Genomic DNA, 23,771 nt, shown 5'->3' with positions numbered 1-23,771 from the left:
CAAGGTTCACCGACAAGGCGCTATTGCTAGCAAATGTGTGCAATGCATCCAAGTGTTGCTACATCCCCTCGAGCGAATCTAAGATCAACACAATATCATCTGCATACAGTAGTAATGAAACCCATGCCCCTGTTAGTTGTACTCCTTTGTTGCCTCCCCTCTCAATGTATTATGAAACCAAACCAAATAATGTATGGAGAGTGGGCGTCAATATATGATCTAGAGTAAAAAAAACAAATTCTAAAACATGTATGACAATGTGCCCGAATGCCTGTTCTCTCTACCCATCTACTTAAGCTATTGCTCAAGAATGGATGCATACAACCGTGCTAGTGTGTGCCCAATCATGATAGTACGGTAATTCCCTCATATCATGGGGTCTCCTGCCTTGAAGATAGGCAAAATAGTAGACATGCTCCAAGTATCCAGAAAACCCTCATACATGGCTCAATTGAACATTACTACAATAAGCCTTGCAAGCACACCTCTAGTATGTATAAAGTGCTCTGCCACCAATCCATCATGATCACAATCTCTCCTCGTCCTCATCCTGTCAAAAGCTTTCTTTACCATCTCAAGGGTAAAGAAAGTGTATATCTGTGGGAATGGCTCCAAAGTATCGTGAGGACTGCTGCTATCACAAAGTGATGATGTGGCATGGTCGTCTGGACGCACCCTAGTGCTCACAAGACAAGCTGTCAAAGGAGTGTATTTTGGTGCGAGGGGCTTTTATGAGGTTGGCAGATATGGAAGCTCGCTCGCAACTGTTGGAAATGTTGCCTTTGTTTTTCAATATGCAAATGACGCATGTATTTCAATGGATACTCACTAAGGATTACCAAAGTTTGATCCGTCATCACAGGTGTCCAGTTTGGGTGGAAATAGTGGTATTTCCACGTACTTGGAAACATTTTCTACCTCTTTTGGCAGCACAATTAGGCACAATCATATGCCGTCCTAACTGGGAAACCTATTCCAATCGATTTTGTGTGCTTTGGAATACAGACACACCTACACCTACTAGAATAATGGTCAATTCTGGGGATCTTGTGGTAGGCAAAAGGCCTTTTAAACTCAAATGGGGCAAATTTGTGGGTGTTTGTTTTGGTTGTGGTAAAGTTGGACATATGAAATCTAAATGTCCAAAGCCTCTGTTGAAACTACCATCTTCTGTTGTTCCTTTATCTATAAAGAATGATGTTCCTCCTTCTGCTTCGTCTGTGAAGACAGAGTTGGGTGATTCCATGCAATCTCCTTTCAGATGTTTTACATACAATCCCCTCCCAGTTGTTCTCTTGTAAATATTGTACAGATGCATTCTCCTCTAAGATGTTTTACATACAATCCCCTTCTAGTTGTTCTCTTTAAATACTAAACAGATGCATTCTCCTCTCAGATGTTTTACATACAATCCCCTTCTGGTTGTTCTCTTGTAAATACTATACAGATGCATTCTCCTCTCAGACGTTTTACATGCAATGTGTGTAGGTTGTGCAATCACGATAAGTGGAAGCTAACCTGGCTCTGTGTACATATACATAAAGCAAATATTGTAGTTTTGTAGGATTTGCACGTATATGGGTTGGTTGTTGGGATTCATGTAAACTCTCAAAAATCTAAGCTTTTGCCATAAAACCTGTCATAAAATCTAATATCTAACTAACCCAAATGATTTTCTCATATTAAATTGATCACTTAATGTGGGAGAATAAACGGGAACAAGTGTTAAGATATAGGTATGTGCTTTTAGATCTATCTCAACACGGGGCCAATGTAAAGGGGCCCAAAAGGGAGATGGTCTATCAAAGAGCAAGGCTAACCAATGGAGCATAAGACCTTAGGGTTAGCTTCATTGAAGACCTCCAATAAATGTGTGTAAAAGTCCTTTTGACCTTAAGTAAGCTAGGGCTGAGCTTGAGGTGGGGGTGCCCAAGCTCGAGGTGCTTGTCATGCTTGAGGTGTTTTTCATGCTTGAGGTGCTTGATTAAGATGCTTGAGGTGCTTGACTGGCTCCATGCTTGAGGTGCTTGACTTGCTGCATGATTAAGGTACTTGAGGTGCCTTGAGAAGCTTGCCTGAGATGCTTGTGGGAACACCCCCTAGTTCAAGTGCTTTGTCATGCTTGATGAGTAAGGTGCTTGATCACCTAAAGTCAAAATCATTCCTACAAGAGGGGGGGCGAGCCCTTTTCCTAGGAGCTAGAGAGAGAACACCCACTCACACACACAAGGGAAGCCCCAACTTGAAGAGGCAGCAAGGACACATGTCAGGCCCCTACCCATGTTACCTTCATGTGTTGCTTAAAGCCTATTGGCTAAGCTTCAAAGGGGTCCAATGATAAATTACATGAATTATCTAATTGTTTTAGCATTTATCAAGTCCTCTCTCTCAAAGGGGAAAGGGGGACACTTGTCCCAAGGCTACCCATGTTGCTTGTAATGGCTCCTGCTTGTGATTGGCTAGGCCTGGAGGGGTCCAATGAGCTTCAGGCATGAGCTACAAGGGGGGGTCGACCCAAGCAAGCTAGGGGGGTGCCTAGGGGGTATACTCACCCACACACACTCACAATCACTCTCATTGTGTGCTATGCAAAGTGCAAGAGCTCCCTCTCCAAGCAAGTAGAGGTTGAGAGCCTACACCAACACTCTTGGCTATGGAGTGCAAATCCAACCAAGAGCCATGCTTCAATGCTTAAGCTTGCCATCTCCTTCTTCTTCATTACTATGCTATTATGTATGCTAGCAACAAGAGTATGATAAGTGAGGAACTAATTCTTTCTCTTACGAAATGTTTCTTCTTCCTCTTCCCTACCCTCATTCCCTGCTAGCTCTCTCCACCTTCGAAGGTGTTTGAGGTCTTGGGACTGAGGCTTGGGATAGTTAAAGCTTTCTTCAAGTTTATGTTATGTTTGTGGTGCATGAAGCCTTCCATCTTCATGGCATCACCTAGGTCACAAGGAACACAAAGACTGTATTGTAACAAGTCTCTCTTTATGGGAGAAATCATAATACAAATGCCTATTGGAGGGGGGACCGGCTCCACATAAATCCGGTCCTCAATTGTTGTCATGTTCTCTAAACTCTCTCTCTTGCAAAAGTATTGTCTATGCCAAGTTAACTAATTGCTATGATTATGTTGCTATCTTCAATTATGTCTACCCGCTATGCTCACAAAATCATTTCTTGAAAGTACTCTCATTAAATTCCGCTATTCTCAAATTGAATAGGCAAATTCCATTACATTGGTATCAGAGCATTTGGTTTCTCTTTTCTTGCTTAAGAAGAGAGGTCCTTAAGTAGCCTATAAATGGTTGATGTTGTTAATTATAATAGAGTAAGTGGAACTGGGATCTAATACCGGTTTTGTTAAGCCCACTATGTGGGGGATGGTGCACACCTCGGGAGCTTTGGACTTCATAATGGAGTCTTTTTAGACTTGCCTACGGCTTTACCATTATTGAGCCATAAGAAGTCCGAAAGGAGCTAGCCCTTGGCAACTCTGCTATGTTAGACCTACTCCTCTATTCTCTATAATTAACCACTTTGAGCCGTGGGTGTAGATACTTAAGAGCCGATTTTCAAAGGCTAAGAGGAGTGGCAACTAAGGTTTTGAATTGCCAAAGCATACACTAAGTACATACATAAAATTTTGTTATCATGGCTGACAATAATCAAGAGAGTAGAATGAACATTGATAGCTTTGATTTTGCACATGAAGGTGCTAATGATGATGCTCCCATGTTTGTGAATTATCTTGTGACTAGGTTGCAACAAGCTATGGGCAACCCTACCTTGCAAGCCGAAGTTACTCAACAACTTCGTGCTTATGGAATTTCCCTTCCTCTCCAAGAGGAGAGAGAGCTTAGGAGGCCTCTTGAAGAGACTCCCAAAAGAAGACTCTCTCCCATTCGAGAGGAGGAATCCAAAGAGAAAGAAAGCAATGAAAGTCTAAGTTCTTCTGAAGATGTGGCTCCACGAAGAAGGCGGTCTAGACGATCGCCTACTCCTCCCAAGAGGAAAAGAGCAACCCACAGTCCTTCTCCTCATCACTCTCAAAGGCAAGAGAGGAAACAAAGGAAGAAAAGGGCTAGGAAGAGGTCACCCTCTTCTCCTTCTTCTTCACCTTCCTTCTCTTCCGATGAAAGTTATGGCTATTCTCCTAGAGAATACAAGAGGGGAGGACATCGCAAATCATTTCCTGCATGGCGAAGGTCACAAAAGCTAAAGAAGTTCAAGGAGGGAGGAAAGAGTATCTCTTTTCTCACCTACGATGGCACCTTTGGTGCTACCGACAAAGTGTTGGCCTTCATCCAGCAATTTGATGCGGCCTTTGGGGACGAGGGCTTCACAGAGTCCTCCAAGCTACGCCATGTATCTATGCACTTCCAAAAATCAGCTCGTCAATGGTGGGCTAGCCTTCGTGGCAATGGAGAAGCCCCAAAGACATGGAAAACTCTACGAGTTTCCATCATGAAGCAATTTCTTCCAAGCGATACTAAAGATAAAGTTCTTACCGAATGGCGCGGCTTGAAGCTCCTCTCTCATGAGTCTATCAACAAGTATGTAGATAAGTTTTGGGATTTACATCTCAAAGCTACTGTCTTTCAAAAGATAGACTTTGCCGAGCAAAGACAACAATTCTGTGCGGGATTACCTGAAGAGATGGCCGAATATATCAACTCTCAACGGCCCGGTACTATTACCGAAGTAATCCACCACACCATGGTTGCTTCACGCATCAATTTCCATCAAGGGGCTAGACGTAATGTCAAGCCCATGGAAAACAAAGATAAAAATGATGCAAAGGGGAAATCCAATGCTCAAAATAATTCCCAAGGCACTTCCAACAACAACAACAACAATCGGTCCAAGGAGAAGGGAGTTTACAAAGGTAAAAACAAACTCTCTCCTGAAGAGCTTGAAGCTTTTCGCAAGGACCATAAGTGTTTCAAGTGTGGGGAGCAAGGACATGGCTATCGTTCTTGCCCCAAGAAGAATACTCGCAATGAGACTCCTAGGGCTTCCACCATCGAAGCTCCAAAAGAGGATGCTCATTGCAAAGGATCATCACTCTCCTATGCTTGGGGAAAGGTAAGAGAGTATGATGCCTTCATCTTGTTTGATCCTGGCTCTACTCTCAACTTCATATCAATAGAGTTGGCCACCAAGTTGGGCATTCAAGCTTTTGAGATGGGAGATATAGTAACAGCTGATGCAGCTTTCAAGGGACAACAAGCCTCCGTTACTCCCTTGATTGGGAAGTTGAGGCTTCATGTCCAAAGCTATGTCGACAAAGAAGACTTCTTCATCTCTCCCCTCCAACATCAGGATGTTATCCTAGGGGCACCATGGTTTGATCGCATGGCTGCCAACATGAAGTTCCCTGAAAGGAGAATTTACTTCACCTACAGGGGAAAGAACATGTATATAGATGCTAGTGAGCGTGGTCGCACTATTCCACTTGTAAATCCTCTTTCTTTTGATAAATCAATGAAGAGCTCAGTTTCTGCGTACATGATTTATGTCAAAGAGTCTCTAAAAGCTAATAATGTTTCATCAAATGAAAATGATAGGAATCAAGAAGAGTTAGACTTGTCTACTTTTCTAAAAGGATTCCAAGATGTGTTCATCGATGATATCCCTATGGACCTACCTCCAAAACGAGGGGATGATGACCATCGTATTGAGCTCCTTCCAGGAAGCTCACCGCCTAACAAACCTCCTTATCGAGTCTCACAAGCTCAACAAGAGGAGATCATGAGGCAAGTACAAGAGCTGGTAGACAAAGGGATGGTGAGGCCTAGTTCCTCTCCCTTTTGTTCTCCAGTCCTTTTAGTGCAAAAGAAAGATGGTACATACCGTATGTGTGTGGACTATCGAGCACTAAACCATATCACTATCAAAAACAGATTTCCCGTACCTCGGGTAGAAGATCTGTTTGATAAGCTACAAGGCTCTACCTACTTCAGTAGGATTGACCTTAAGAGTGGCTATCATCAAATAAGGATAGTGGATGAGGATATCTTAAAGACCGCGTTTCGCACAACATTTGGTCTTTATGAATATCTAGTCATGCCTTTTGGCTTGACTAATGCACCAGCTACGTTCAATCGTTTGATGGAGAAAATTTTTAGACCATATCAAAAATTCACTGGAGTGTTCTTCGATGATATCATCATCTACTCCAAGTCTTTGGAGGAACATAAGCAACATCTCCAAGTGATTTTTCAAGCCTTGAGGGAGAACAAACTTTTTCTCAACCAAAAGAAAAGTGAATTCTTCCTTCAAGAGATTCAATATCTAGGCCATATTATCTCTCACGATGGTATTCGTATGGATCCATCAAAGTTAGAGGTAATAAAATCATGGCCTAACCCAAGGAATCTACATGAGCTAAGAAGCTTTATTGGTATGTGTGCATACTATAGACGCTTCATAGCAAAATTCTCTCAAGTAGCAGGACCACTACACGACTTAACCAAGAAGAACGTTAAGTTTGTATGGTCTGCTAAGGAGCAAAATGCTTTTCAAAAACTCAAAGAGAAGCTTACTTCCCAACCAGTCCTCGTGCTTCCGGATCTCTCAAAGCCATTTGAGGTCCAATGTGATGCTTGTGGCGATTGCCTTGGAGCAGTTTTGCTTCAAGAAGGGCATGCCATAGCATATGAGAGCCGAAGGCTCAATGGTGATGAACGAGTCTTGGGCATTTATGAGAAAGAGCTTTTAGTTGTTCTACATGCCCTAGACACATGGAAGCACTACCTATTGGGGACTCCATTTATCCTACGAACCGACCACCAAAGTCTCAAGTATTTCATGACGCAAACCAAGCTTTCCGACAAACAAATGAGGTGGGCAAATTTTCTTTCGCAATTTAATTTCCATATTGCTCACATAGCTGGTAAGCACAATCAAGTTGCCGATGCACTTTCACGACGACCAAAAGTTAATGCGGTGTCTATAGCTACTCACAATGATCTATCCTCTATGATAGATGAGTATGCTACTGACCCTGACTTTAGAGACATAATGTCAGCCCTTGCTTTGGGGAAGAAAGAGGAACCATTCACCTTGCAGGATGGTTATCTTCTCCACGGCAATAGGCTATGTGTTACCCATTCCCTTCGTGAGAAGGTTATGTATGAATCCCATGCTCCTCCATATGCAGGGCATAGAGGTATTCAACCTACTCTCCGAGGAGTAGAGACGTATTTCTATTGGCCTACCATGAAAGTGGACATACAAGAGTATGTTTCAAAATGTGTAGTATGCCAAAAGACCAAGTATGATAGAGGGAAGCAACCTGGATTACTCCAGCCATTGCCTATTCCAAATTCACCATGGGAGAGTATATCCATGGATTTCATCTTTGGATTACCCAAGTCTATCCATGGGAATACAGGAATATGGACAATAGTCGACAGGTTTAGCAAGCAAGCACATTTTATTCCTGTCAAAAAGACTATTAAGGCACATCAAATGGCAACTCTCTTCATATCTCAGATTTTCAAACACCATGGATTACCCACATCCATCGTGTCAGATAGAGATCCTAGAATGACCAGTAATTTCTGGAAAGGTCTCTTTGAAAATCTAGGAACAAGATTGAATTTCTCTTCGGCCTATCACCCACAAACGGATGGCCAAAGTGAGATAGCCAATCTTACGATACTCGATCTACTCAAGACTTATGTTACCGAAGTAGATCAACGCTCACAATGGGAAAAGTATTTACCGCTAGTAGAGTATGCCTACAATAATACTGTACATACTTCTACGGGCAAAGCACCTTTCGAGATCATAGAAGGAAGACCTAAAAGTCCCTTGCTACTGAAAGTACATGGGAAGATCTTCGCCGCCGATGAGTATAGCCGTGACCTACAAGAATCTTTTCAAAAGATTAGGGAGGCTATAGCCATCTCTCAACAAAGGCAAAAAGCTGCTGCTGATAAGCACAGAAGAGCCTTAATGTTCAAAGAAAATGATTGGGTCTTACTCAAGTTTCCTAAGGCTCGATTAAGGCAAACGACGGGCAAAAATCCTACGGGCCATCAAAAGTATTATGCTAAACTAGCAAAAAGATACTATGGTCCTTTCCAAATCTTGAAGCCTATCAATGAGACGGCTTATCAACTCAAGTTGCCCAACCATTGGCTTATACACAATGCCTTTCATGTAAGCTTACTTAAGCCCTACAAAGGAGAGCCACCAATTGAACCAATTATTGAAGACCCTCCCGAAGTTGAAGACCAAGAAGAGGTGCTACAACCCGAAGCTATCCTTCGGCATGAAGACAAGGTACTACGACATGGTAAGATTATCCGACGGTATCTTATTAAGTTCAAAAATTATCCTTTTGAAGATGCTAAATGGATGCAAGGAGTACAACTTAAGGATAGTATGAACCTTGTCAATGCTTACAATGCTACATTAGAGTAAGCAAATGTACAAATTTCTTTTAAATAACTCATGTTTTTGTCTTATATGACTAGTCCTCTTTTTAATTGTGCACAAATTTAACTAGTATGCATGCTTAGAATCATGTTTGTGATGACGACGTCTCTCAAACACCAAGTAGAATTTGTCACTCTACTTTGGGAGAATGAAATGGACTAAAGAGCAGACATGCTTGCGGCAGCTATGTCTCCCAAGCACCAAATGGATTAGTCATCCATCTTGGAAAGATGTCGTAGGGTAAAAAGGGATCCTTTACCCGCTAAGTACGATTGACTAATGACTAAGACTTTATCTCTTCTACCTCATAGTCGAGGACGACTATGATTTCAAGAGAGAGGTAATGTCATAAAATCTAATATCTAACTAACCCAAATGATTTTCTCATATTAAATTGATCACTTAATGTGGGAGAATAAACGGGAACAAGTGTTAAGATATAGGTATGTGCTTTTAGATCTATCTCAACACGGGGCCAATGTAAAGGGGCCCAAAAGGGAGATGGTCTATCAAAGAGCAAGGCTAACCAATGGAACATAAGACCTTAGGGTTAGCTTCATTGAAGACCTCCAATAAATGTGTGTAAAAGTCCTTTTGACCTTAAGTAAGCTAGGGCTGAGAGCTTGAGGTGGGAACCCGGCCCAAGCTCGAGGTGCTTGTCCTGCTTGAGGTGCTTGTCATGCTTGAGGTGTTTTTCATGCTTGAGGTGCTTGATTAAGATGCTTGAGGTGCTTGACTGGCTCCATGCTTGAGGTGCTTGACTTGCTGCATGATTAAGGTACTTGAGGTGCCTTGAGAAGCTTGCCTGAGATGCTTGTGGGAACACCCCCTAGTTCAAGTGCTTTGTCATGCTTGATGAGTAAGGTGCTTGATCACCTAAAGTCAAAATCATTCCTACAAGAGGGGGGGCGAGCCCTTTTCCTAGGAGCTAGAGAGAGAACACCCACTCACACACAAGGGAAGCCCCAACTTGAAGAGGCAGCAAGGACACATGTCAGGCCCCTACCCATGTTACCTTCATGTGTTGCTTAAAGCCTATTGGCTAAGCTTCAAAGGGGTCCAATGATAAATTACATGAATTATCTAATTGTTTTAGCATTTATCAAGTCCTCTCTCTCAAAGGGGAAAGGGGGACACTTGTCCCAAGGCTACCCATGTTGCTTGTAATGGCTCCTGCTTGTGATTGGCTAGGCCTGGAGGGGTCCAATGAGCTTCAGGCATGAGCTACAAGGGGGGGTCGACCCAAGCAAGCTAGGGGGGTGCCTAGGGGGTATACTCACCCACACACACTCACAATCACTCTCATTGTGTGCTATGCAAAGTGCAAGATCTCCCTCTCCAAGCAAGTAGAGGTTGAGAGCCTACACCAACACTCTTGGCTATGGAGTGCAAATCCAACCAAGAGCCATGCTTCAATGCTTAAGCTTGCCATCTCCTTCTTCTTCATTACTATGCTATTATGTATGCTAGCAACAAGAGTATGATAAGTGAGGAACTAATTCTTTCTCTTACGAAATGTTTCTTCTTCCTCTTCCCTACCCTCATTCCCTGCTAGCTCTCTCCACCTTCGAAGGTGTTTGAGGTCTTGGGACTGAGGCTTGAGATAGTTAAAGCTTTCTTCAAGTTTATGTTATGTTTGTGGTGCATGAAGCCTTCCATCTTCATGGCATCACCTAGGTCACAAGGAACACAAAGACTGTATTGTAACAAGTCTCTCTTTATGGGAGAAATCATAATACAAATGCCTATTGGAGGGGGGACCGGCTCCACATAAATCCGGTCCTCAATTGTTGTCATGTTCTCTAAACTCTCTCTCTTGCAAAAGTATTGTCTATGCCAAGTTAACTAATTGCTATGATTATGTTGCTATCTTCAATTATGTCTACCCGCTATGCTCACAAAATCATTTCTTGAAAGTACTCTCATTAAATTCCGCTATTCTCAAATTGAATAGGCAAATTCCATTACAAAACCAAAAGGAATGGTATTCTATATTATGGCCAAGTGAAATAGTAAAGCCTGATCAGATAGTGAGGCCTCTTGGATACCCCTTGGCTTGGTCAATGAACAATATTAAATGTTTGGATTGGGTTGCGCACAAGATTAAGATCCAGTTACAGTATTGGAAATTGTCTACCTGGCCATTACATGTGCATTTCAGAATAGTGCAATCCATCTTGATAGCATATATTCAATTTTTCTTACCATTGTTGCATTAGCCAGCTCATTGACTTTGGGCCTTGATGTCTCAAATCTTGGATCATTTTTTGTCTACTTCCTCTCATAAAAAGAGGTTGCGATTGCTTGCTATGGATAAACTTCGTACTCAAAAGAAGTGTGGTGGTCTGAATATCTTGCATTGGTATCCGCATGTTATTGCAAGGAAGGCCACGTTGTTACTAGTAGCGATAGAAGAAAAGCAGCCTTGGATGTTGATGTTTGTTTTTTTGTGCTCTCATGCGGTTTCTACATCCGCCTTTGGCCGTTTGTTCCCTTCTTATTGGGATGTTGTTTTTGAAAAAATTCAAGCTACGATTCCAAGTTGTCCCCTTGGTTCCAATCTGGTAGCGGATTGGAAACAAGTCACAAAGCAGTTGTCATGGCATGGTAGGAATGCTGAGAGTGGCAATTTGCCTAGGCTTGAGAGTTTGAATTAGAGTTTGGTTTTTTATCAGAACATATTGATACGATAACAGATGTTATAGATGTTGATGGGCATGTGCTCTCATTTCAACAAGCGGCTCTGCTTTTGGTGTTGGAATGCATTATAAAAACGCATGGAAAATCATCAAGGACATTAATGATTCCAGATTTCCCATTCCGCCGCTTGTTGTGGAGGATCGACTTTGTGATTGGTATTATGCAGGATCTTCAATCCTCTCTTTAACTGCAAAAAAGAAAGTCATTTACAGTCATCTCTCAAGCTAGAGGAACATTGTAATAAAGTATGGAATATGGATAAAGGTGTTACATGGTGGCACAAAAGAGTTATGAAAGCTGGCATGCTAAACTTCCATTGAAAGAGCGATTGTTCTTGTGGAGATGTATTATTGGGGTTTCTTCCAAGTGGTAAATTTCTTTTGCTCGAGAGGAGTAGCCTCCTCGAGATGTGTTCAATGTGGGGGTAATGAGAATATTCCACAATTGTTGTGGTTATGTTCTCACACGCAACGGTTTGTGGATTACATCTCTGCATGTCTTCGCAATCATTTTACTAGGGTACATTTTGGCCGTTACTTCTAGATTTTTGGAGTGATTCTGTCGTTGTTTCAAGTGTATGCATACTTTTTGATAGGGCTAGATTTTGGGTGCTTTGGACAATTTGGAAGGCACGTAATTATCTCATGTTTCAGTAGGTTCAGGTGGATTATGTTTTCAAAGCTTCTCTTCACCAATCTCTTACATTTGGTAGGGATTTCGATGAGCTCTCCCCTCTTCACTATAAGCTCTACTTTGATTGTTTTATATTTAGAGCATATAATGTTTCCAATGGGGTTTCCTTGCCTTGAGGTTTCCCATTAGTAAATCAAATGATATTACTAAAACCAAAAGTGTGTGGGTGTGTGTGTGAGAGAGAGAGAGAGATAAAATAAAATGTTATATTAATGTCTTCAAAAGGCCAAAGTGACCTATGAGACTAGAAAGTTACAGAATGGTGGATCTGATACAAAGTCTTGAGTATCAAAATAAAAATACTATAGAATCCTAAACTGCTAGATGTGAACTAAGCAGTTGGGGGGGTGAAGCGAATGGGGGGCTAATAAAACACAATGTGGATGTGTCCTTAGAAAGAGCTAAATCACATGAGATCTAGCATCGATCGCTAGCGGATCTCATCAATCTCCTCCATGGTCAGTAGTCTCACCGGGCGTTGTGCTTGTCAGGCCAAAGTGATCCAAATTCTCTGATGCAGCCTCCGTCGATGCTCTATAGTCATGTGCAATCGCGGCCATCTGGATCTTCCCAGCTTGATCGCTCGATCGATGAGCGTGCCTCTGGTGTGAGGAGAATGTGGACTCTGTTATGGTAGTAGCTTCTTCTGTTGTCCAATGTATGCTCTAAAGAAGTTAGTGATCCGTCTCTAAGACAGGTTAGCCTCTCCTCTCATTAAGGTCTCTCTGTGTCTCCGCAGCTCGAGCAAAAACAAATCCAAGCATCTCCGGTCCTCGTATCCCATGACTTTGGACAGTGGTCCAAAGCCTCTCCGAACAAGCAATGGAAACAGCCTCGTATCTCATAGTAGACTGGGCAGTGGCATGTGTAGTGCAACTCTGTCTTAGGCTCCATGTGACACATGGGGCATATATTTGCCTCTGCTAGTACTCAACTGTATCTCCCAGCGTCGACCCAAAGTTGGTGTGAAAATGTGCGTATCTGGCCAATAGCACATTGTATCCCATGAGACAAGTGGGTGTCCATGTATCTGGGTCTTGTCACAAAGCCGTCCTCCATAAGCTAGAGAAGATGCTCTCTATAGAAAGCCATCCTCATACCCAAATCATGTGTTAGTTGTGTCCATGTCCTCTTGGTGATTTCAAACTATGTAAGAGTCGGCGAGAGTGCATTGGAAGGGGAGCAATCTGCCTATGCTGAACCTATGTGCCTAAAACTAAGATGTCATCTCCCCATACCAGCATGATGTACCTCCTTGCATGCCTAACTATCAAGAGGACTCAAGTGCTAGGCGGGCATATCTGTCTCTGGGAAGTTCCCACAAACGGTGTATGAAGGAGACTCATCTTGCGACCACTAATGGGGGGCAGCTAGCTCTGCTCGAATAATGTCTTGTGGTATTGAAGCCTTGGCTCTAATAAGCAACGAGATCATAAAGAGTGGAGGCTTCTCCATGTCCCCCCATCCATCAGTGCGACTTGACCTTCCATGATGATCCAATGAGAGTTCCCAAATCTCAACTCCATAGAGCAATGCAGAAACCACCGAAGTGTCAAAGAGCTAGAGGTTCGTCTGAGACTCTTGAAACTGAACATGTGAGCACATCCTCTCCAATCTACCAATGCTGCATGGGCCCTTATCAATCTAGTCTTTGCTGCTCTCCTCAATGAAAATGCTAGTCCACTAAACAACACCCCAAGATAAGTGTAAGCACATGTATACTCCACTATCTCCTCGTCGCATGTGAATGCGGGTGCTAACCTCCTAATCCACTGTGGTGTGGTATTAAACACCTTAACCCTGGTTTTTCCAAGGTTGACAACCGAACCACTTTCATGGACAAACCTATGCAAAGCATCTAGGTGACGTTGCATCCCCTCCGGAGAGTTGGAGATCAACACAATATCATCAGCAAATAACAATAGTGGAATCCATGTCCCTGCCCTCTATGCACCTCTATCACCATCTCTGTCAATATAGTCAAAAACCTCATCCACATGCATACCAAATAGAGTAGGAGAGAGCCAACAGCCCTGCTTCACCCAATAGTGGAGTGAACCAATGTAGATAAATCCTCTGAGGTACATACATGCCCCACTACTGACTGTATAATGACTTGATTCCCCAAATGAGCTCTGTGGGTACTCCCATCTTCTTTAGTCTATGCATCAGTCTAGCTCTAGGTACTGTGTCAAATGTTTTGCGGAAGTGCACAAAGCTACGATAGATCCGTCTCCCATGTGATCTGCCCCCCTGAATAATGGCTCTAAGTGTCATGATATGGTCGAGTAGAAAAACCTCTCCTGAACCCTGCCTGCCCAGCTACGCGTATCCCCTCCCATCTACTTAACTGCTGCTCAAGAATGGATGCGTACAACCTTGCCAATGTGTCCAATCATGATAGTGTGATAATTCCCAAGCTCCATATTGTCTGCTGACTTGAAGATAGGTACAAAAGTAGATAAGCTCCAAGTATCATGCAACCTCTCACACATGGACGGTTGAACATAACTGCTAGAAGCTCTGCTAGTAGATCTCTCGCATGCCTGAAATGCTCAGCCACTAAGCCATCATGATCATATGCTCTCCCAGTCATCATTCTGCCAATGGCCTTCTTCGCCATCTCAGTGGTGAAAAAAGCATGCCGGGGGCATGGATCAGGGGTCAGGAAGGGGTGGCTGTCCAAGAATTGTGTACAAAGATGATGTACAGAGAGAGACTTTATTCCCTACCCATCGCAGTTAAACACTCTTCAATCCAACCCATCGCAGTTAAACACTCTTCAATCCAAGGAGTACCACTACACCTTTCATGTACAACTGGATGTAGGAGCACAGATATTTCTTTCCACTAATAGATGTACAAAGCAGCTCTGCTTCCCACCTTTTTTACATGTAGCGAACACCTACATTGACTAATGGGACTTGCACCAACTTGCGGCAAGACCTCTACTTTACAAAAATGCACCATATTGATGCAGGGATGTTCATGTCTAATTTTTGAAAACAATAATGTCACAAATAGAGGAATTTATTCTACATTAGTAGCTGCTCCACCACCGCCTCTGGTCATGTGGGCCTCAGAACTGCAGCTTCCTAGTAAAAACAGAGCCATGATTTGTTTTCATTGATGTCCAATGAATGAATGAATAGCTTGGTGAATTTGATTTTCATTGATCTCCAGTGAATGAATGAATAGCTTGGTGAATTTGATTGGCCCTTTTACCACCATTAGCCGATTCAATCACATGCAATCTGATGTTTGCATTGGCTCACGATCATAAGTCATATCGTTGAGCTCCAAAATCAGAGGAGACAAGCCCACTCCTCAGATCCATCACCTGACACAATTCTCTCGAGCCACTTTTTCCAGGGTTGAATGGACAGCCAGGCTATCATCCTTTTCCTCTACGATCTCAAAGATATCAAGCAATACTTCTCCATGAGACGATATCAAAGACATCAAGCAATATACATCTCCATGACCTGTGCTGGTCAATTTACTCGTATGTCCGAGTGTAGGACCTGTAATCCACCATCCACTCCTAAAAAATTCATTCCTTGAGAGAACCCTTATGATAACAACGTTGGAGGCCCATATTCAAGTTTTGGAAGAGTGTCCACCCTGCAAACAATAGATATAATTAATGAAGCTCAATTGAAATGCTTTGAGTAAGAAGATATGTGTGAGCATCTGCACACACGTGTGTGCATGCATGCTTTTAGAAGTAGATATTTTCAAGATGCTTACTTCTGCCGTATCTTAAGAAGACCCGTTCCAATGGGCATGGGTATACCCATGATGATGCATTCACTAACGCCCTCAATTTGATCCAGTCGTCCATGAACAGCTGCATCAAAAAGATGATCCGTAGTTTTCTCGAATGACGCGAGCATTAAGACGCTGTCCTTCATTTTTGCTATTCCAAAACGTGTAATTCCAAGGACTTCTCCCTGCACAGACAAAATGTATGCTTAGACTCAGGATACACCATTGAGCATGAGAGTAAACAATCGCCAAAGGATTATTCAATTCGGATTTTCTTTTCGATAAGACAGCGCATAACACTTGAATTTTAAGAAGATGCCCGGCTACACACTAAACTAAAAACACAATGGCATTCTCTATCATACATGAACATGGCACGTAAATGTTGTTCAATCTGTTCTCACAGTCTACAACCTCAAATCAATTTATTTGTGTCGGCGGCACTACATATCCAAACAAGATAAAAAAAAGTTCATCTGCTCTTAATGGAAAATCTCTGCTCTCCACAAAGTGACGGCTGTCATTATTCTCATCATTTGTATGCATTGTCACATAGAGCTACTTTGCCAGTTCAATTTGAAACAAGAAAAGCCCTGGTCACAAACAGATTGCTGATTTGTGTCCACATCTGAACACTGTCACTAACTTCTGATGGAAAAAAAGCAACTGAGCATCTGGAGAGGACAGTCTATGGAAAGGATAGACTTCAAGGTATTTCAGTTCGCAAAAATGATCAATGAATGTTGTTCAAAAGAGTAGAGCGCTTATCTCTGTGCAACGAATCCAGCTGCAGCATCTGTCACAATGCCGGAAATCCATGACTTAGGGACAAATCATCACGGATTGGCCACCACTCAGGAGCAGCTCTCTGCCATATGTCATCCAGCGTTGGATAAGACGAGACAGCCATATTGTGGCTAACATTTTTGGAAGTTTGCAGAATGGGGAATCAGTACCTGGTTTTGTTCTCAAGGAGGGCTTTCTGATCTGACACGCCAAGTTATGTCATCAGTCTTCTGAGGCAAAACATGTTGCCTGTCGTCACCCATCATTTGCCAAACACACAGGTATTGAGGCGACCCTCAAGGCCATGGACTCTCATTTCTATTGGCCACAGCTCAAGACTGCTGTGGAGACTCATGACAGGACTTATGTGGAGTGTTAGAAAGCCAAGTATGACCGACATAAAGTACCAAGACTTGTGAGAGATCTGCAAGGCTAAGGGCTGAAAACTGAAAACGCTAGGGCTGATCTGGCTTGGATCTGCAAACTGATGACAAGGCTATGGCTGAAATCTGCAGTCAATGGTGCTTGAGAGCCAAATTGTGAAAACGCTGGGCTGATCCTCTCCTGCGGTGTGGATCTGCAAGCGCCACGGATGCTGGTGCTGATTGTAAAAACGTTGGAAGGCTGAGGTTGTTGATGCAAAAACGCCAAGGTGCTTGATGGATCTGGAACTGCTAGGGGTGCTTGATGTGTACTATGGCAGTAAGTGCCCATAAGTGCTTGGTACTGACCTCTGATGATCAAAGGGTATGCAACTACTCTAAAGTGCCTAGACACCCTATGTGTCCTGCGTACAAGCTCACAAGGGTGCCAAAACACTTACTAGCCTATCCTAAACCCTAGAAGTAGTAGTCACAGCTTGTCCACAAGTACATAGAATTGAATGTGCACATTACATCCCACCCTTTTTAAGGTGAGATATTGGTACCGAGTTGCATGGCTTCTTTGTAGTCCACCAACAACTCTAGGTAATCCGTGAATAATTCTTCGTCGCCCCACATTGCCTCGTGGGTTTCTCAATCCTTGAACTTCAGAAAGTATTGTCGTGCTTGCTTCTTTGCGCCGTGTCAAAAACGATGCGGTAAAATCTGCTCCGGCTCCATGATTTTAGCTTCGTCTACAATCTTCCTCTTCAAAAATCTCCTTGACCTTCCTGAAATAGCTTCAACCAAGAAACATGGAAAACGTTGAGCATTGACCATGAATTAGGAAACTGCAATTTCATAGACACACTTCTATTCTACTTGCTTAAGACGTTGCTTCATGATTCTAAAATACACCCAATCCCCTTCCTTGACAATAACATCCTCACGATGCTTGTTAGCTTGTCGTGAATAAGATTCTTGAGTCTTGCTTAGCCGAAGCTTCACACTCTCACTGATCTCGTCCACCGACTGGCTCTCAACATTGGCATCAGACAAGTGACTGACAGATCTAGTCAATAAACACCGGAACAGATGGCCAAATGCTACCTCATACGGAGTCCTACCAATATAGGAGTCACTCAAAATTGCTTGTACTGACGGGAGATAACGCTCCCAATGAGACTGTTGATGTCACAAACTAGCGACATGGCTGCCCTGTACACACATGGCTGTCCGGTACACACACACCCTCCCCGGCTGGCATGGACAGTCCCAAAAAATGACAGAAACGTTGACGTGCCACTGCCGTACGGACATCCGGAAAATGCGGCGCTTTTTGCGGAAGGTTGTACGGACAGATGACCTGGCAGCAACGTACGGAACTCTTGCTTTTTGGCTACGCAAGGCAGGGCTGAAATCCTATGCAAATTAAGGGGCAGTTTTTGGGAATAATATGCTTTATTTTAAGAGGCTTTTAATTTTGAAGCTTTTTGGGCTCTGCTTTTAGCATCCCTTGTAATCTCTTTATAAGTGTTGTTGGGCTCTCACTTCTCAGAGCATCTGGATGCAGAATCTGAGAGTGAGTCCCAACCACTCCCTAGTACTTCGAGTTGCAAATTAATACAAAAAGAAATACCGAAGGGGGCGCCAGTCTTTGGGGCCAATATCTCTAGGCACGGAACTCCGCCGGGCCAGAGTCGAATCAATTGGAACTGTGAACTGTTTTGAAGTGAATTCTTGTCGTCTCGCCGTAAAATCTTGACTTGGAGTCTCCAAGTTTGTTACAGTGGTATCAGAGCGCGGCCGATTTCTCTTCTACTGGGAAATCCGATCCTTTTTACGCGGCACTTATGGATTCAAGCAGATCCGCTGCATTCGAAGATGCGGGAAGAGATCACGAAGAGGATTCACGCGAGTATGGCCCGCCTTGGCCTACTCAAGCGAAGCTCGAAGAGATGGAGCGTCGACGATTGATCAACGATGCAACAAGATGATGCTAAATTTTGCAAAGGACCTGAAATTTGCAAAATTTATGAGCCAGACCTCCTTCGACGAGGTGCACTCACAGTGGCGGCAAACCACAGAACCACCCATCAAACCGGCACTCAAGAAACCTCCTACTCCAAGGATGTATACAGAGCAAGAATCAGAAGAGGTGGTTGATGCACGAATTTCTCAGCTTTTTGACACGCAGAACAAAGCAAAAAAGCACGACAAAAAGCAGAAGAAAGGAACTGACTTTCCGGGTTGTTTGGGTCGTCAGTCTACATTTGCATCGGCAAGAAAGCAGAAGAAGCGTGTTTGATTTGAAGGAGTACCCAATTCTTCTTCTTCTTCTTCGAGTTCTTCTAGCTCCTCTGACTCAAGCGAAGAAGACAGAAAAGAGAAAAAGCGAAGCAAAAGATAGCGTTGGAAAGGGCAAGAAAAAGGCAAAGAAGTCTAAATCTCGCCCAGTTGTTGACAGTTCTACAGAGTACTCGTCTTCGGATAGTTCGGACTCTGACGACAGCAGCTTTTATGCAAAGAAGAAGAATTTTTATAAAGCCAACCAGTATGACTTTCTGGATATAGAGATGCTTCGAAGGCTTTGGCTTTTATACAACAGTTTGACATAGCTTTCTTTGGAGGGCGTTACTCAGAGCACTCCAAGATTTGGAGGGCTACCTCTTACTTCAAGGGAAATGCTCGAACTTGGTGGTCCCGCTTTTATTGAACAAGACAGCGCCAGTTAAATGGCTGAAATTAAAAGGCTTTTTATTTCTTCTTGGCTGACTCGAGAGTACGAATGCAACATACGAACTGCTTGGAACCATCTTCGGATGACCAAGAAGAATACATTCGACGCATATTGGGAGAGATTCTGGAGCTCTTTTCTACTAGCCTCTTCATTTAAGAAGATCTCATTCAAAGAAGACTTCCTATAGAGATCCGAGATCATTGCTTAGAGCAAAAGTCAGATTCCATTCAGGAGCTGATGAGTCATGCGGAACGGGGTTTTGCCATTCACTCAGGCAGTTTGACCTACCCCACAAATGAAATCATGATGCAAAGGACTAAATAGACTTCGAATAATGAAAGTAGACAGAGGAAGAGCAACCCAGAAAAGAAAGAAAAGGATGCACGACCCAAACTCACTCCTCAAGAGAGAGCTCTTTACATCAAAGAGGGGAAGTTCTTTGGATGCGGAGAAACTGGGCATATCTCCACGAAGTGCCCTAAAAAAGGCACCGAAAGAACAGAGCGACAAGGATGAAGACAGGCCAGAGGGTTCGAAAGCAGCTGAGGAACGTGAACGAAAAGGCAAGATGAATATAGGACTGGTTCCAAACTACATGGGTATTGACCCAAGCGCGATGGACGAGAGTACAGAACTTTGCCGAGCATAGGGCAAAGTGAAAGACCAAGAAGCCCTGATCTTCTTTGATGGAGGAGCCAAGGCCAGCTTCATTTTACCTGAATTGGCAGCGCGGCTCGAGATCACACCCGATCGGATGCGACCACTAGTAGAGGCAGTTCTAGCGACACCCTGCAGGGACGTAGCCATTACACTTGTCATTGCCAAACTTCCGTTGCATTGTCGGGGGTATTTAGGGCATAAGGACTTCTACATAATGCCTTTGGAAGGTTGTGATGTCATCTTGGGAATTCCCTAGTACCACAAGAACAACACCGTGGTCGACTATCGGGCAAGAATTTGACTACAGAGAAGGGCCGAACTATTGTGCTTGATGTAAAACTTAGGGGTGAGTCTATCCCTATTGTATCAGCTTCGGCCGTTTCAAAATTAATGAAATCCAGTCTGTTTGTTTACTGAATCTTTTTGAAAGAGTTGAATGATCTAGGACAAATATGTATGAACTTGATAAAGAACACCAAGATTTCTCCACACTCATGCCAATTGCTTTTCAGAGGGCCTGCCAGGCGAGTTACCGCTAGCTCCACCTAACGATCATACCATTGATCTAATACCTGGAAGCACGCCACCGAACCGGCAACCTTACCGTGTGAGCCGAGCCGAGAACGAAGAAATTATGAACCAAGTGAAAGACCTCTTGGAAAAGGGTCTTGTCCAACCTAGTACTTCACCGTACTACTCTCTAGTGTTGTTGATTTTGAAGAAAGATGGATCTTGAAGAATGTGCATCGATTATAGAGCTCTCAACAAAATCACCATCAAGAACAGATTTCCGATTCCTAGGTTCGATGATATTCTTGACCAACTACAAGGATCCTCGTGTTTTCGCAAGATCGACTTCAAGAGCGGATATCATCAGATCCGAATCGTGCAGGGAGATGTCTACAAGATAGCTTTTCGGACGACTTTTGGGTTATTTGAGTTTTTGGTGATGCCTTTCGGCCTAACCAATGAACTTGCGACTTTTAACCGGATGATGGACATGATTTTTACCTTGAAGCTTTTGGTTTAGCATAGTCTATTCCAAATGGAACCCCGAATTCAGCTTGGCCAGATATCTAGTGCAGCGGGTATGCACAAGAGGGGAGTTACTCCGCTCCTTTGTCAACAGATGCCTCGATTTTTTTACTAGAGTCACTGATGTCTCTTTGAGCTTCAAGGATACTGAGAGCTGACAGTATTCTGCTGTAATGAATTTATGAAATGGAATTCCCAAACATAATATGATACTGATATGTTCTTCACTTGTTTAAGTGCAGGAACTGATAGACGAAATGACTGCAGCATTTTGGTTTGAATGATCTCGATAGACATGGTTGCAATAGGGATTAGTCAATCGGGCATCTATGAGGTCCTAAGTGGATCTAGATGCGATTGCTAAATACATTGCCGATTAATCATCGTCTGAGATTCGAATGAATTTTTTAATGTGATTTGTCATGTGATGTCCCGTGATATCAAGTGATGTCCTGTGATGTGACTGTCGATTGGTACATGTGCTAGATGTGTGTTCCTAGTGCGTCGGTACTAACAGTTAGTGTTTGTAAGACAGTTAATGGCTTCTGTCTGTTTTGCAGGCGTAATCGAGGGCGATCACAATCCTTTCAAGAGGGGGGTATGTCACAAACTAGTGACGTGGCTGCCCTGTACACACATGGCTGCCGGGTACACACACACCCTCCCTGGCTGGCATGGACAGTCCCAGAAAATGACAAAAACACTGACGTGCCACTGCCATACGGACATCACCAAAAAATGCGGCGCTTTTTGCAGAAGGTTGTACGGAGAGATGACCTGGCAGCAACATACGGAACTCTTGCTTTTAGGCTACGCAAGGTAGGGCTGGAATCCTACGCAAATTAAGGGGTAGCTTTTGGAATAAGATGCTTTATTTTAAGAGGCTTTTCATTTTGAAGCTTTCTGGGCTCTGCTTTTAGCATCCCTTGTAATCTCTTTATAAGTGTTATTGGGCTCTCACTTCTCTTTTTAAGTGTTATTGGGCTCTCACTTCTCAGAGCATCTGGACGCAAAATCTGAGAGTGAGTCCCAACCACTCCCTTGTACTTTGAGTTGCAGATTAATACAAAAAGAAATACCGAAAGGGGCGCCAGTCTTTGAGGCCAATATCTCTAGGCACGGAACTCTGCCGGGCCAGTGTCGAATCAATTGTGAACTGAGAACTGTTTTGAAGTGAACTCTTGTCTCATTGTAGAATCTTGACTTGGGAGTCTCCAAGTCTGTTGATCATGACTTTAAGATATTGAAGGCTAACTGATTGTAAATCTTAGTTTGACCATCAAATTGTGGGTAAAATGAAAATGAGAAACTTAACTTAGTGCCAAAATTTTCAAAAAGTCCTTGTCAAAAATGTGATGTAAACTTGACAACTCTATTTGACACAATCGACTTTGGCAAACCGCAAAGAGGATACCAATGCTTAATAAACAAACATGCTATATCTTATGTTGTAATTGTGGCCTTTCAAGGAATGAGCATGCAAAACTTGCTAAAACGATCAACGATTGTATAAACACTAGGTATTCCTTAATGCAAATTAGATGGAAGATTAGTCACAAAATCCATGGAAATGTCCTGAAATGGGACTTCAAGAATAGCAAGCGGCATCAAAAGCCCTTGTTTCTTACCCCTACGGAATTATACTTTTTTGACAAATGAAACACTGTGAGAAAAAACTAAACACATCTTCTCGCATTTCAGGCCAATGAAAGAATCTTTCTACATTTTCTACAATGATATTCATACCTCTGTGCCTACCCGTGAGTGCATCATCTGCATCGTGCAATATGGCTTGCCTAAGAGAAGGTAACACATAAAGACGGTGACGAAACTACAAGAGATGAGATACTTGTTAGGCCCTTGTACGGCAAGACCCTGCAGCCATTGCTTACCAAATTCGGAATCTGCATGCTGATTTTTCATGATGTCCAAAGATACTTCCTCTATGTAGACAACGGAACTTGACTCAAGAGCCAAGATCTGTTCTTTGTGACTAAACACATCTGCAACGGGGTTAGCTTTACCAGGAACATATTCAATCAAACCACCAAATTGCTCAAAAAACCACCTTGCCTGGCGATCACTCCAATGTGCACTAGGCATAGACTAGAGCCACTTGAGGACTTGATGATCAACACCAATAAAAAAATATCTACCATATAAAAAATGCTTTCAATGTTTTTATGACAAAGAGAAGTTCCTTATTGTACATTGAGAAACTCCTTTTTGCACTGCTTAATTTCCTGCGAAGGAATGCAACTGGACGGCCATGCTATTGCAGCACACCTCCTGAGGCGACGTTGCTCGCGTTTGTCCATACCTCAAAAGAATCATCCCAAGAGGCAAGGATGAAACATGGAGTGGAGGTCACCACAACCTTGAGAGCTTCAAAAGCCAAAACCGTTGCCTCGAGCAAGACAACGTGCTGACGACAAGTCTTAACCCCTTTCAAAACATCATTCATTGGGAAAAGTTAAAACTTAAAACTTCAACATACCATGATACCGGAATCAAAATACATAAAACATCAAGAGTCAAGATTGAAAACTGATTATCAATCCTCATACAAAGATG

At 43.0% G+C, this 23,771-nt stretch overlaps 1 protein-coding gene across 1 annotated transcript in view; it reads right to left on the bottom strand.

The window, feature by feature from the left end:
• Positions 1–14,672: 14,672 nt before the first annotated feature.
• Positions 14,673–23,771, bottom strand: part of NRPC1 (nuclear RNA polymerase C1) — an 82,644-nt gene continuing 73,545 nt past the window's right edge. Inside the window, exons 26-27 of the mRNA XM_086530108.1 lie at positions 15,597–15,799; positions 14,673–15,470 (exon numbers count right to left, since the gene is read on the bottom strand). Coding sequence (XP_086386234.1) covers positions 15,419–15,470; positions 15,597–15,799 — 255 coding nt within the window. The 3' untranslated portion in view covers positions 14,673–15,418. The remainder of the gene's footprint in view (positions 15,471–15,596; positions 15,800–23,771) is intronic.

This window comes from Adiantum capillus-veneris, chromosome 15 (genome assembly GCF_014529385.1).
Source record: "Adiantum capillus-veneris isolate H3 chromosome 15, ASM1452938v2, whole genome shotgun sequence".
Classification (NCBI taxonomy): domain Eukaryota; kingdom Viridiplantae; phylum Streptophyta; class Polypodiopsida; order Polypodiales; family Pteridaceae; genus Adiantum; species Adiantum capillus-veneris.
The sequence above is the reverse complement of the archived record's forward strand: the minus strand, read 5'-3'. Positions and strand labels throughout refer to the sequence as shown.